The sequence below is a fragment of the Somniosus microcephalus genome, chromosome 25 (assembly GCF_052327205.1).
Source record: "Somniosus microcephalus isolate GS21.2 chromosome 25, FLI_Smic_1.0, whole genome shotgun sequence".
In the NCBI taxonomy this organism is placed as follows: domain Eukaryota; kingdom Metazoa; phylum Chordata; class Chondrichthyes; order Squaliformes; family Somniosidae; genus Somniosus; species Somniosus microcephalus.
The window spans coordinates 38,921,877-38,934,543 of record NC_141011.1 but is presented as its reverse complement, the minus strand read 5'-3'; the positions used below and the strand labels follow the sequence as shown (position 1 = coordinate 38,934,543).

General features: G+C 47.6%; 1 protein-coding gene across 1 annotated transcript in view; it reads right to left on the bottom strand.

Moving 5' to 3' along the window:
• The window catches only part of camta1a (calmodulin binding transcription activator 1a), a 135,739-nt gene extending 125,289 nt beyond the window's left edge, over positions 1-10,450 (bottom strand). Inside the window, exons 1-2 of the mRNA XM_085967557.1 lie at positions 10,436-10,450; positions 9,749-10,007 (exon numbers count right to left, since the gene is read on the bottom strand). Of these exons, the coding sequence (XP_085823683.1) occupies positions 9,749-10,007; positions 10,436-10,450 (274 nt within the window). The remainder of the gene's footprint in view (positions 1-9,748; positions 10,008-10,435) is intronic.
• Between the last annotated feature and the right edge of the window lie 2,217 nt (positions 10,451-12,667).

Below are 12,667 nucleotides of genomic sequence, written 5' to 3'. Positions count from 1 at the left end.
ATAGGTAAGTGTGAGGTGGTACATTTTAGTAGGAAGAATCAGGAGGTCACATACTCCTTGGAAAATAAGTGTCTACATGGGGTAGAGGAACAGAGGGATCTGGGGATACTGTTACACAAATCACTAAAAGTAGCGACACAGGTTAATAAGGTCATTAAAAAAAGCAAACAAAGCACTGGGGTTCTTTTCTAGAGGGATAGAATTGAAAAGCAGAGAAGTTTGTTAAACTTGTACAGGCCTTGGTCCGACCACACTTGGAGTACTGTGAACAGTTCTGGCCTCCATATTATAAAAAGTATATAGAGGCACTGGAGAAGGAGCAAAAAAAGATTTACAAGGATTGTATTAGAACTGAGAGGTTATATATTTCAGGAAAGATGGAACAGGCTGGGGCTCCTTTCTGTAGAAATTCAGGAGAAACATCTTTACAACAACAACACGGCCGCCAATGGTGGGGCAAAGGAAATCGGGGCTGCGCAAGAGGCCAGAACTGGAGGAGCACGGAGATCTCGGAGGGTTGTAGGGCTGCAGGAGGTTGCAGAGGTAGGGAGGAGGCGAGGCCACGGAGGGATTTGAAAACAAGGATGAGAATTTTAAAATCGAGGCGTTGCTGGAATGGGAGCCAATGTAGGTCAGCCAGCACAGGGGTGCTGGGTGAACGGGACTTGGTGCAAATTAGGATATGGGCAGCAGAGCTTTAGACGAACTCAAGTTTACGGAGGGTGCAAGGTGGGAGGCCGGCCAGGAATAGACGAGTCTAGGGGTAACAAAGTCATGGATGAGGGTTTACCCAGAGTGGTTAAAATGTGGAACTTACTATCACAAGGGGTAGTTGAGGCAAATAGCATAGATGCATTTAAGGGGAAGCTAGATAAGTACAATAGGGAGAAAGGAACAGAAGGACATGTTGATAGGGGTCGATGAAGATGGGTGGAGCACAAGCACCAGCATGGACCTGTTGGGCCAAATGGCCTGTTTCTGTTGGTGTACATTCTATGTAATCTAGTGAGGCTGAAGATGGGAAAGACACTGCCTCAATGGCCTGGATAATCTTCACTGGGCATTGTGCCATACAGACCATAAAGGATCCCAGGTCCAATCCCCAGAGGTAATTGATGTTCAGCAGTTTGGGACTTCAATTAACTGCGGTGCCCCTGGGCTAGGAAGGAGGGAAAAAAAAGTTGTCTGGGGTTCCTGCTCCTGGTCATTATCCAGTGACCCTGCTGGAAAATGTGCGTGGGCGGGGGGGGGGGGGGAGGGGGGGCGCGGTGGAGGTGGCGTCAGAGGAGGTCAGAGGAGGTCAAGACCTCCGCCCCATTGTTTTGAAGTCAGCCAATTTTGTCCATCAGAACTCGGCCAAAATACACTGCCAATGATTTATTCACTTAACTTGTAAATTCCCGATCGCATTGCAGTTTTAAAAGAAAGACTTGCATTTATATAGCATCTTTCACGATCTCAGGATGTCCCAAAGCACTTTACAGTAGATGAAGTACTTTTTAAAATGTGGTCACTGTTGTAATGTAGGAAACGTGGCAGCCAAATTGAGCACAGCAAGATCCCACAAACAGCAATGCGATAATGACCAGATAATCTGCTTTAGTGAAGTTGGTTGAAGGATAAATATTGACCAAGATACCGGGGAGAACTCCCCTGCTCTTCTTCAAAGTAGCGCTGTGGGATCTTTTACATCCACCTGGGAGGGCAGACGGGGCCTCGATTTAATGTCTCATCCGAAAGATGGCACCGCCGACATTGCAGCACTCGCTCAGTACTGCACTGGGAGTGTCAGTCTGAATCATGGGCTCAAGTCTCTGGAGTGGGGCCAAACCCACGACCTCCTGACTCAGAGGCGAGAATGCTGCCCACTGAGCCACGACTGACACTGCATGCGCAGTAGTGGTCAGGTTTCCAAAGACGTTCCCAAAGCAGACGCCCAACTCTAAGGTTTTAAAAGCCTGTAGATTGTAGGAGATAGGGAAAACTGGGGGAGATGGGGAGCTCCATAGTTATGAGGTCCTGAGGAAGAACGGATTTGAGTCGGAGGATCCACAATTCTCAGGGATTTTGGTGCAAAATACTGGTACTTCTTTCCCTGCCTGTCCCTTAACACTCAACTGTGCTGAAACATAAACCTGCCCCCGTGTTGTAAGTAAAGCTTCCTTGTGCCTGGATGTAGAGAGAATTCACACCCAGGGGTGCAGTTTGCTAAGATTCTCCCTGTCTGAGATTTTTGGCTGTCCTGATTCACAAATATGTTGATGTTGAAGCAATGCCTGGGTTGCCAGAGTTTGGTGAGATTGGCCCGAATTGCCTGGCACCTGAATGGCACATGCCAGGTCCAGAATGTGCCACCTGCCAAAACTAATGGCAGCTCAGCACAATGCTCCCTCCTCCTTTCCTCATGCTGGGGTATGTCTCCATGGACACTGGCTGGCCCCTCCATTGCCTCAACCAAGCGATCAATCTTTCAGCTGTGAGCCTGGACAATATAGGAACAAACAGGAGTGGGCCATTCAGGCCCCTCGAGCCTGTTACCGCCCTTCAATCAGATCATGGGCTGATCTGTGTCAACTCCATCTACTTGGCTTGGTTCCGCAACCCTTAATACCCTTCGCCTAACAAAAACCTATCAATCTCAGGTGCGGGCCTGACTATTCTACCGTGGAAGGTATCGCTACCCAAGCCCGGGTCCCGTCATGAAATTACGTCCACCCGCTTGCAGGGAACCTTAAGCTGTGCACCTCTTCCTCGAAGGGACGTTGAAAAGATTCACGCTAACTGGTGAAGACAGGGTCCCTTTAACAAGCGCGCAGTGAAGGAACTGCCTGCTAGTCATGTATTAAACAGCCAAAGAATCTCAGTCTCTTGGCACTGAGACACCAATTGAAATCCCGCTCTCACACCATCTCTGCTTTCTCTCACAAGGAACGGGCCGCTCGACTTGAACTCCAATAATTGTGAAAGAGAAATAGAAAACATTTATAGTCCAGGCAATGATGGATGTGCCAGCAAAATCTGTATCAGCTGAGGCTGAAATCTCTGGTTGGCTGATTCGTCAGTTACGAAATTAACCTAAAAAAAAACTCTCATCAAATGGGTTTCATTGAATAATTTCTCTGCTGTCCCTTTCTGCGGGCTGACTCTGGGTAGATAACAGCTTTAAGTGAGGTACATCAGAGAGCAGAGCAAGCATCGATTCCACTTGACATCAGTGAGGGAAGGCAATTATTGGGCTGACAGTGGTCCTGGTTACTGTGTGGCTCAGTGACTGCAGCCCTGGTGTATAATGAAGCACTATCCTACTGACTTGCTTTGACCCCGCACATTCAGTAAAAGGGGCACGGGGTGATGGTACAGGAGTCATTAAGTGAGTGTGTTATCCAGCTCTCGCTGGCTAGTCAATATTTCAAGGGCAGTGAACAATAGGACCAGCTGCAGACAGGCTGTAGAATGGAAACTGGCTGGGTCGGTCTGGATTGAAGCCTCTCTCTGTAGGCCCCAATGGCTCACTCCATCTCTCTGCATTAAAATAAAGCTTATTTTCTCCCCTCTTGGTCTGAATGCGCTGACTGTGGCTGGGGTGAAGTTCCAGGGGCCGCTGCACCTCACCCAAGTGGCCAATCTTCCTGGGTGAACCTGGTCCAATTCTGGCCTCTTGTCCATCTCCCACTCCCTTCGCTCCACCATTGGCGGCCGTGCCTTCAGCTGCCTAGGGCCTAAGCTCTGGAATTCCCTCCCTAAACCTCTCCACCTCTCTTTCCTTCTTTAAGGCGCTGCTTAAAACCTACTCCTTTAACCAAGCGTTTGGTACCCTGTCCTAATGTCTCCTTCTTTGGCTCAGTGTCAATTTTCTGTCTGATTACGCAGCCGTGAAGCGCCTTGGGAGGTTTTACTACGTTAAAGGCCCTATATAAATGCAAGTTGTGATTGGATAGTGAGCAGCGACAGGCTATTCCACTGTCGAGGGCATCGCAGTCAAGCTTGACCACGCCCACATTTTAGCAGGGCTCACATGGATAAAAAGGAAACAGGATTTTGATGCGGCTACTAAAAACTAGGTCTTTCTTGTCATCAAAATTACTGGGCGTTCACCACCCTGCACCTCCCTCCCCAACCTCAAAAAACAGAAACTATACGGACAACTAACCCCCGGAAGCATACAAGTGCCCACCCACTGAAGCCACAGTGTCTGGTTCAAAGCTGTACTGTTGACCACCCCAGTGGGGGAATGCCTGAACGTCACTCAGCACCTCGAGAGGGGCATGGCCAAGACTGGCAATGCAGCGGAGCGGGTGAGAGGGGATGCATAACCATTGAGCGCTGGCATCCCTGAACCACAAGCTCTTGTGCGAGAGTTAGACGCCCGGAAGCTGTTCGACAGCGCCTCCCAAACCCTGCGACCTCCACCACCTAGAAGGACAGGGGCAGCAGGACTTGCAAGTTCCCCTCCAAGTCACACACACGATCCCGATATATATCGTTCGTTCCTTCATCGTCGCTGGGCCAAAATCCTGGAACTCCCTACCTAACCTAACAGCACTGTGGGAGCATCTTCACCACACGGACTGCAGCAGTTCAAGAAGGCGGCTCACCGCCACCTTCTCAAGGGCAATTAGGGATGGGCAATAAATGCCGGACTTACCAGTGACACCCACAACCCAAGAATGAATAATTTTTGAATAATTCCAGTCTGCCAAAATATGGTCCTAAACTACATACAATCCTGCAACTTGAAGAAAAGTCCTCAAATCCCATAAAACTAAAATACCTGTTCCACTATTGTCCTGTTTGAAAATCAACAGTAATGATCTATTATTTGGATCAAATCTGATCACGGCGCAGTGGGGGATCAAAAACAAATCAGGCTGGAGAGTGTTTACTAGCCTCACAAGATCCTGTCGCACTGACCAGCCTCACTCAGTAGTGCCATTGCACAAGAAGCACAATCCTCACCAACACATAGTTCAAACCAAGGCCCCGTGTAATGAAATCAGTCATGTGGCGAGTGAGCTGAGCTGCTCCGCGACTGAGAGAAATGGCAATATTATCCAGAGACCCACATACATCCAGTATAAGTGCATGTATATATTATTTCTTTTGTTTTCATTCTATTACATTTCTGACAAGTTGTTGACATTCTCTGCTCATCTCCATGGAGACAAGGTCGATAGTAAATGTCAGGTCCACTTTTTTTTTGCTGCTGCTGTTGTTTAAAGGGGCAGTGTTATCATGAGAAAGCTGTCTGCCAAACTATTTGTTTTTTTGACACTCTGCTCAGAGTATAAGTCCGCCAATGTCCGTCCCGGGGGTCTTCCTCTTTATGGTGCCCCTCGACCACATCACCTGCAAGCTTGAGCTCTCTGCCACTACCCTCACCTCACCTGGCTGCCAGTCACACAGCGAGCCCTGGGTCAGCCTCAGCACCCACTGCTCCTGCCAACTTGCGGATGAGACGTTAAGAACATAAGAATATAAGAAATAGGAGCAGGAGTAGACCATACAGCTCCTCGAGCCTGCTCCGCCATTCAATAAGATCATGGCTGATCATCGACCTCGACCTCCACATTCCCGCCCGATCGCCATATCCCTTGATTCCCCTAGAGTCCAAAAATCTATCTATCTCAGCCTTAAATATACTCAAAGACTCAGCAGTCACAGCCCTCTGGGGCAGAGAATTTCAAAGATTTACAACCCTCTGAGTGAAGAAAGTCTTCCTCATCTCAGTCTTAAATGGCCTACCCCTTATCCTGAGACTATGCCCCCTAGTTTTAGACACTCCAGCCAGGGGGAAACAACCTCTCAGCAACTACCCTGTCAATCCCCTTCAGAATCTTGTATGTTTCAATGAGATCACCTCTCATTCTTCTAAACTCCAGAGAGTATAGGCCCATTCTACACAATCTCTCATCATAGGACAGCCCTCTCATCCCAGGAATCAATCCAGTGAACCTTCGTTGCACTGCCTCCAAGGCAAGTATATCCTTCCTTAGATAAGGAGACCAAAACTGTGCACAGTACTCCAGGTGTGGTCTCACCAAGGCCCTGTACAATTGTAGCAAGACTTCCTTACTCTTATACTCCAACCCCCTTGCAATAAAGGCCAACATGCCATTTGCCTTCCTTACTGCTTGCTGTACCTGCATGTTAGCTTTCTGTGTTTCTTGCACAAGGACAACCAAATCTCTCAGAACACCAACATTTGAAAGTTTCTCACCATTTAAAAAATATTCTGTTTTTCTATTCTTCCTATCAAAGTGAATAACCTCACATTTCCCTACATTATACTCCATCTGCCACCTTACTGCCCACTCACTTAGTCTATCTATATCCCTTTGCAGACTCTGTGTTCTCCTCACAGCTTACTGTCCCACCTAGCTTTGTATTGTCAGCAAATTTGGATACATTACACTCGGTCCCTTCATCTAGGTCATTAATACAGATTGTAAAAAGCTGAGGACCCAGCACTGATCCTTGCGGCACCCCACTAGTTACAACCTGCCAACCTGAAAAAGACCCGTTTATCCCTACTCTCTGTTTTCTGTCCGTTAAACAATCCTCTATCCATGCTACTATATTACCCATGAGTCCTTATCTTGTGTAATAACCTTTATGTGGCACCCTATCGAATGCCTTTTGGAAATCCAAATATACTACATCCATCCACTGGTTCCCCTTTACCCACCCTGCTAGTTACATCTTCAAAAAACTCTAACCAAGTCTCCGTCTGCCCTCTCGGGTGCACGTAAAAGATCCCACAGCACTACTGCGAAGAGGAGCTGGGGAGCTCTCCCCAATGTCCTGGGCCAATATTTATCCCTCAACCAACATCACTAAGAGATGGAATATCTGGTCATTATTTCATTGCTGTTTGCGATTGTGGGAGCTTGCTGTGCGCAAATTAGCTGCCGTGTTTCCTACATTACAACAGTGGCTACACTTCCTCATTGGCTGTAGAGCGCTTTGGGACGTCTTGAGGAGGTGAATGGCACTGTATAAATGCAAGTTCTTTCTTTCTTTATCAATATTATTATAGAGAGTTCCTCTCTGAATCTTCTTCTCTTGTTCCTGCTAAATTCCCCCCAAAAAATCATCCTACACACTCTTCCTCGTGTTGAAATGATTCATCTCCAACCCTATCTCATTCTTTCCCAGCCATTCCGAGTGCTGGAACTCCTCAGCTCGCTCAGTCTGCCGCGTAGTCACATGATGCCGCTCGGTGTCATCCGGTCATTGCCCCCTCGAGTAGCCTCGCATTCTCTCCTATTCTCTTTAACCTTGGTGGTGTAAGTGCACTGTGGGCATTAGCCCTTCACCCTGCTTTGTCAATACCAAATATTGCTCGTTTGGTTGCGAGTGTCTCCATGTACGCAGGACTACCAGCTCACCCGATTTGGCAGGGGTCTTATGTGGTCATTCACAACCCTGACTGAGGATCCCGTGAACTTTACAAGTGTGGATGTGGGCGAGCATACCAGCAGACACAGTCCTTTATTAAAACTGTGCAGCCAACAGGGACAAAATGAAAGAACTCATATTTATACAGCGCCTTTCACAACCTCAGTCCCAAAGCGCTTTACAGCCAAGGAAGTACTTTTGAAGTGTAGTCATTGTTGTAATGTAGGAAACGCGGCAGCCAATTTGCACACAGCAAGCTCCCACAAACAGCAATGTGATAATGACAGGATTATCTGTTTTAGTGATGTTGATTGAGGGATAAATATTGGCCCAGGACGTCAGGGAGAACCCCCCGGCTCTTCTTCGAAATAGTGCCGTGGGATCCAACTGAGAGGGCAGAAGGGGCCTTGGTTTAACGTCTCATCCAAAAGATGGCACCTTCGACAGTGCAGCACTACCTCTGTACTGGCACTGGAGTATCAGCCTGGATTATGTGCTCAAGTCTCTGGAGTGGGGCTTGAACTCACGACTTTCTGACTCAAAGGCGAGAGCGCTGCCACTTTTAGTAGAGGACTTTCACTACTGCTGTGCACGCTGGGATAGCCCTCTCTCCACCGCTGTTCCTCACACTCCAACAGTAGGAAAGACTTGCAAATTCCACAAATTTTGAAGAGAATGAGAGAAACGACAGGTAAAGGGAGACGGAGAAAGGTGGGGGGGAATAAAACAAAAATCAGAGAAAAAAAAGTGCTCATTAATGTCTTAGGTGAATAACATGTGACTGAGAACCTCACCCCAACATTAACTGCTCTGTTTCTGCACATTGACTGCTCTGTGTCTGTGTTGTACACCTGAAAGGGCTGTTGTACTTGTCTTTATCTTGCTCTGTAATAATACTGAAATTCCAGCAGGTGGCAGACGTGCAGCACAGTTTGCTCCAAGCAAAGGGGCCAGATGGAGAAAGGATGCACAATGCACTGGTGAATAAGCCCAGACCCATTCCGAATTACATTTTCTGTCACCTCCCTCGTTGCTTTTACAAATCGCCTGTGTTAAAAGCAGCGAGTGGCTGTCTCAGGTCCCGTGCCCCTGGTGCACTCTTTCCATTCTCCTCTGGAATTTGTGTATTTATTTCTCCTCCCCCTCCCTTGGAATTGTCATCAAACCCGTTTCACAGAGGAATGCTTTCCATAGCAGTTCAGGGCAGTTGTGCGTTATTACAGGGCTGCAAATGGAGCGTGGCATCATAGAACATTAAGCTACTTGCTGTTTTGCTGCACTCTCTGTTTTGTGCCTGTTCCTTCCCTCGCGACATTTTCTCAAAGACTCCCGCTAGGAAACTAAAGCACTCATTCGGTACGGCCCAATGTTATTTTTTTTATTCAATTTTTCATTCCTCCTTTCTCCATCAGTTTTCTTCCTTCCTGTTGCGATTCTCACTGGAGTTCGATTCCATGGGCGCCAATTACCCTCCCGGTACATTGCCCATTACTTTTTTTTAATTCATTCGCAGGATGTGGGCGTCGCTGCCGAGGCCAACACAGCAAGGACCCACAAACAGTAAATGACCAGATAATCTGTTTGTTTTTTATTCGTGGTGTCTGTTGAGGGAGGAACTTGGGCCAAAATACTGGAACATCTCTCTGCTCTCCTTCAAAACAATGCTACAGGTTTTCTGATCTACTCCTCAACCACCAAACAGGCTTCGGTTTAACATCTCATCCAAAGGACGGCGCACTCCGACAGTGCAGCACTTCCTCAGTACTGGCACTGGAGTGTCAGCCTGGATTTTGTGCTCAGGTTTCTGCAATGGGACTTGAACCCATGACCTTCTGACTCAGAGGTGAGAGAGCTATGCACTGTCAGTGTTACCCCCCCCAATTAGGGTTGCCAACTCTGGTTGGACATATTCCTGGAGGTTTTATCACATGACCTCCTGCCTCCAATCACCCCCCCCCCCCCCACCAGGCTCTCGCCATTGGTCACCCGACATGTCCATCCTGGTGGGGCAACACCTTCCCAGCCAATCGGAAAGCCAACAGCCTTTTCATTACCCGATTGGATGATTTTTGACTGTTATGCAAACAGCATATTTTCCCATGTCCAATATTTTTATAGCTGGTAAACAGAAGTGTTCAAAGAAACTTTCTTAAAAAGCTCACTTTTTAACACCCCTATGATTTTTTTCTCCTGGGTGTTGTTCGCAGCAGTGCCCTGGAGATTAACCTTTAATTCCTGGAGACTCCAGGGCAATCCTGGAGGAGTTGGCAACCCTACTCCCCAATGTACAATGTCCCATACAGGATTCGGGGGGACACTCTGGGATGGTAGCAGTGAAGCTGACACTCACACATGGGTTTAAGCTGGCTGATCAGCTCCTCTTTCGACCATTTGGCCCACTCCTTTTTGTCGGTGTTGATGGAGCACAGTATCGGACCGCATGGCTTCCCACAATCCTCTATGGCTGGCACGTTCAGATAATGGACCAATACGATGTCAGGATTCTGTGGGAGACAAAAAAACCCCCAAAAATTTAGGCTTTGCGGCCTAGTCAAGCAGACAGGAATTTGATCCACTCGCGCATTAACCAAACACACTAAAAATAACAACTTCAACCCCAATCCCCCTTAGTCTATATCTGAGACAGTTCCAGGAAGCTCATACTGAGTTGCAGCACTAGCCTCGTAATTAATGGATTTGATCTAAAGTGCCAGAGGGAGAGATGAGGAGATTTTTTTTAACACAGCGAGTTGTTGCGAACTGGAACGCACTGCCTGAAAGGGTGGTGGAAGCTGATTCAATAGGAACATTCAAAAAGGGAATTGGGTATATACTTGCAAGGGAAAAATGTTGCAGGGCTATGGGGAAAGGGCAGGCGGGAGTGGGACTAATTGGAGAGCTCTTTCAAAGAGCCGACACAGGCACGATGGATGGGCTGAATGGCCTCCTTCTGTGCTGGAAGATTCTATCCACCAAAATAAACCACTAAAGTACTGGTGCTGCCATTGGTAATCCTGACTCCCCAGGGGTCAGTTACCACCAATTTGCTCATCCCTGCGTTTCATGAAAAGAGCCTCAGCGGCCTCAAACATTTTTGAACAATGTTTTTTTTTTGTTCATTCCTTAAATATGCACATCGTTGGCAAGGCCAGCATTTATTGCCCATTGTCCCTTGAGAAGGTGGTGGTGGGCCTTCCCCTTGAACCAGCGCTGTCCGTGTGGTGAAGGTGCTCCCACAGTGTCGTTAGGCAAGGAGGTCCTGGGTTTTGTCCCTGCGAAAATGACGGAACGGTGATATATGTCCAAGCCAGGATGGCACGTGACTTGGGAGGGGAACTTGGAGGTGGTGGTGTTCCCATGCACCTGCTGCCCTTGTCCTTCTCGGCGGTGGAGGTCACGGGGTTTGGGAGGTGCTGTCACGGTGCTGATCTTATTTCCACCTGTAATTTCAGTTCTGAAGCTGGGTGAATGGAGGGTTTTCTTTCTCGTGACCTTGAAGGACACAGTGCTGCACGCTCGGCTAACAAGAGAGTGTGGCTGATTCACAGTTTGCTTCCCGCTCTCTCCAACCAGCTGGTGAGCAGTAATATTAACGTGCAATGCTCTGTCTAGGTGCCCAGTGGCTGGCAGTGGAAGCAGAGAGACACAATAGGCTGGGCTGCAACTCACAAGTACAGTGGCTGTGATGCAGAGTCTTAACCTTGGTCAGACCACACGTGGAGTCCTGTGAATAGTTCTGGTCTCCATGTTATAAAAAGGATATAGAGGCACTGGAGAAGGTGCAATAAGGACTGACAAGGATGATACCAGAAATGAGAGGCTATACTTATCAGGAAAGGCTGAACAGACTAGGGCTCTTTTCTCTAGCAAAGAGAAAGCCGAGGGGCGACCTGATGGAGGTTTTTAAAATTATGAAAGGGTTTGCTAGGATAGACATAGAGAAAATGTTTCCACTTGTGGGGGAGTCCAAAATTAGAGGCCATAAATATAAGATAGTCACTAATAAATCCAATAAGGAATTCAGGAGAAACTTCTTTGCCCAGAGTGGTGAGAATGTGGAACCTGCTTCCACAAGGAGTAGTGGAGGCAAACAGCATAGGTGCATGCATTTGTTTACATAGAATTACATAGAATACACAGCACAGTAACAGGCCATTCGGCACAACTAGTCTGTGCTGGTGTTACGACTCCACACTAGTTTCCTCCCATTCCCTCTACCTCATCTCAGCCTTTCAGCAAATCTTTCTAACATGCAGCGCTTGTGTATAAGCCTCCCTTCTTCAATGTTCTGTTGAATATTTAACATCGGTGTGAGACAAAAGTACTGCCCAATGCCCGTCATATGGTATTGATCTCCTCTGGCTCAAGACACAGGTAATCAAAGCCAAGGATAGTCATCGGGCGGAGCAGGGTTATCAGATGGGCAATAATTGGAGTTAAGGGGAAGCTAGATAAGTATATGAGGGAAAAAGCAATAGAAGGATAGATTGGGTTAGATGAAGAGGGGTGGGAGGACACTTGTGTGGAGCATAAAGCCAGTTGGGCAGAATGGTCTGTTCTTGTGCTGGACATTCTATATAATTAACCCATCACAAACCCTTCGTCCTGCTACGTTGAAACATTAGCTCTATGAGGGGACGAGAAAGGCCGCATGTTCAATTCCTGCTCTGATTTCGGCCGGGCTGGCAATAGAGGAACTACAACTGATGGTCCCTGAAAGTATGGAAGGGGGGAACAACATCAGCCATGGGTTCCTGCTCCTGATGAATGGGCTGAGATGCCTTTTCTCATTCCAGGGTTCCTTTGTTCTTCCCAAAACTCTCCAGTGGCTCCTGATGGAAAGTGCCCATGTAGACTGGCTTAGCTGAGATGCCTCTCATGACTGAATATCCCACCAATGCTCATTACCCGGCTCACACACAATGAATAGTCATTTAAGGCAAGGTAACAGAGGCCTGTGGAACTGTAACCGAGCCAGAATCAGCGGCTTCATGAGAAGATTACAGGGTGATCTAATTGAATTGTTTTAAGACGATTAAAGGATTTGAATGGGTAGATAGAGAGAATCTATTTCCTCTGGTGGGGGTGGGGGGGGGGAGTTCAGAACAAGGGGGCATAACCTTAAAATTAGAGCTTGGCCATTCAGGGGTGATGTCAGGAAGCGCTTCTTCAAAGAAAGGGTCGTGGAAATCTGGAACTCTCTCCCCCAAAAAGCTGTTGAGGCTGGGGGGTCAATTGAAAATGTCAAAACTGAAATTGATAGCTTTTT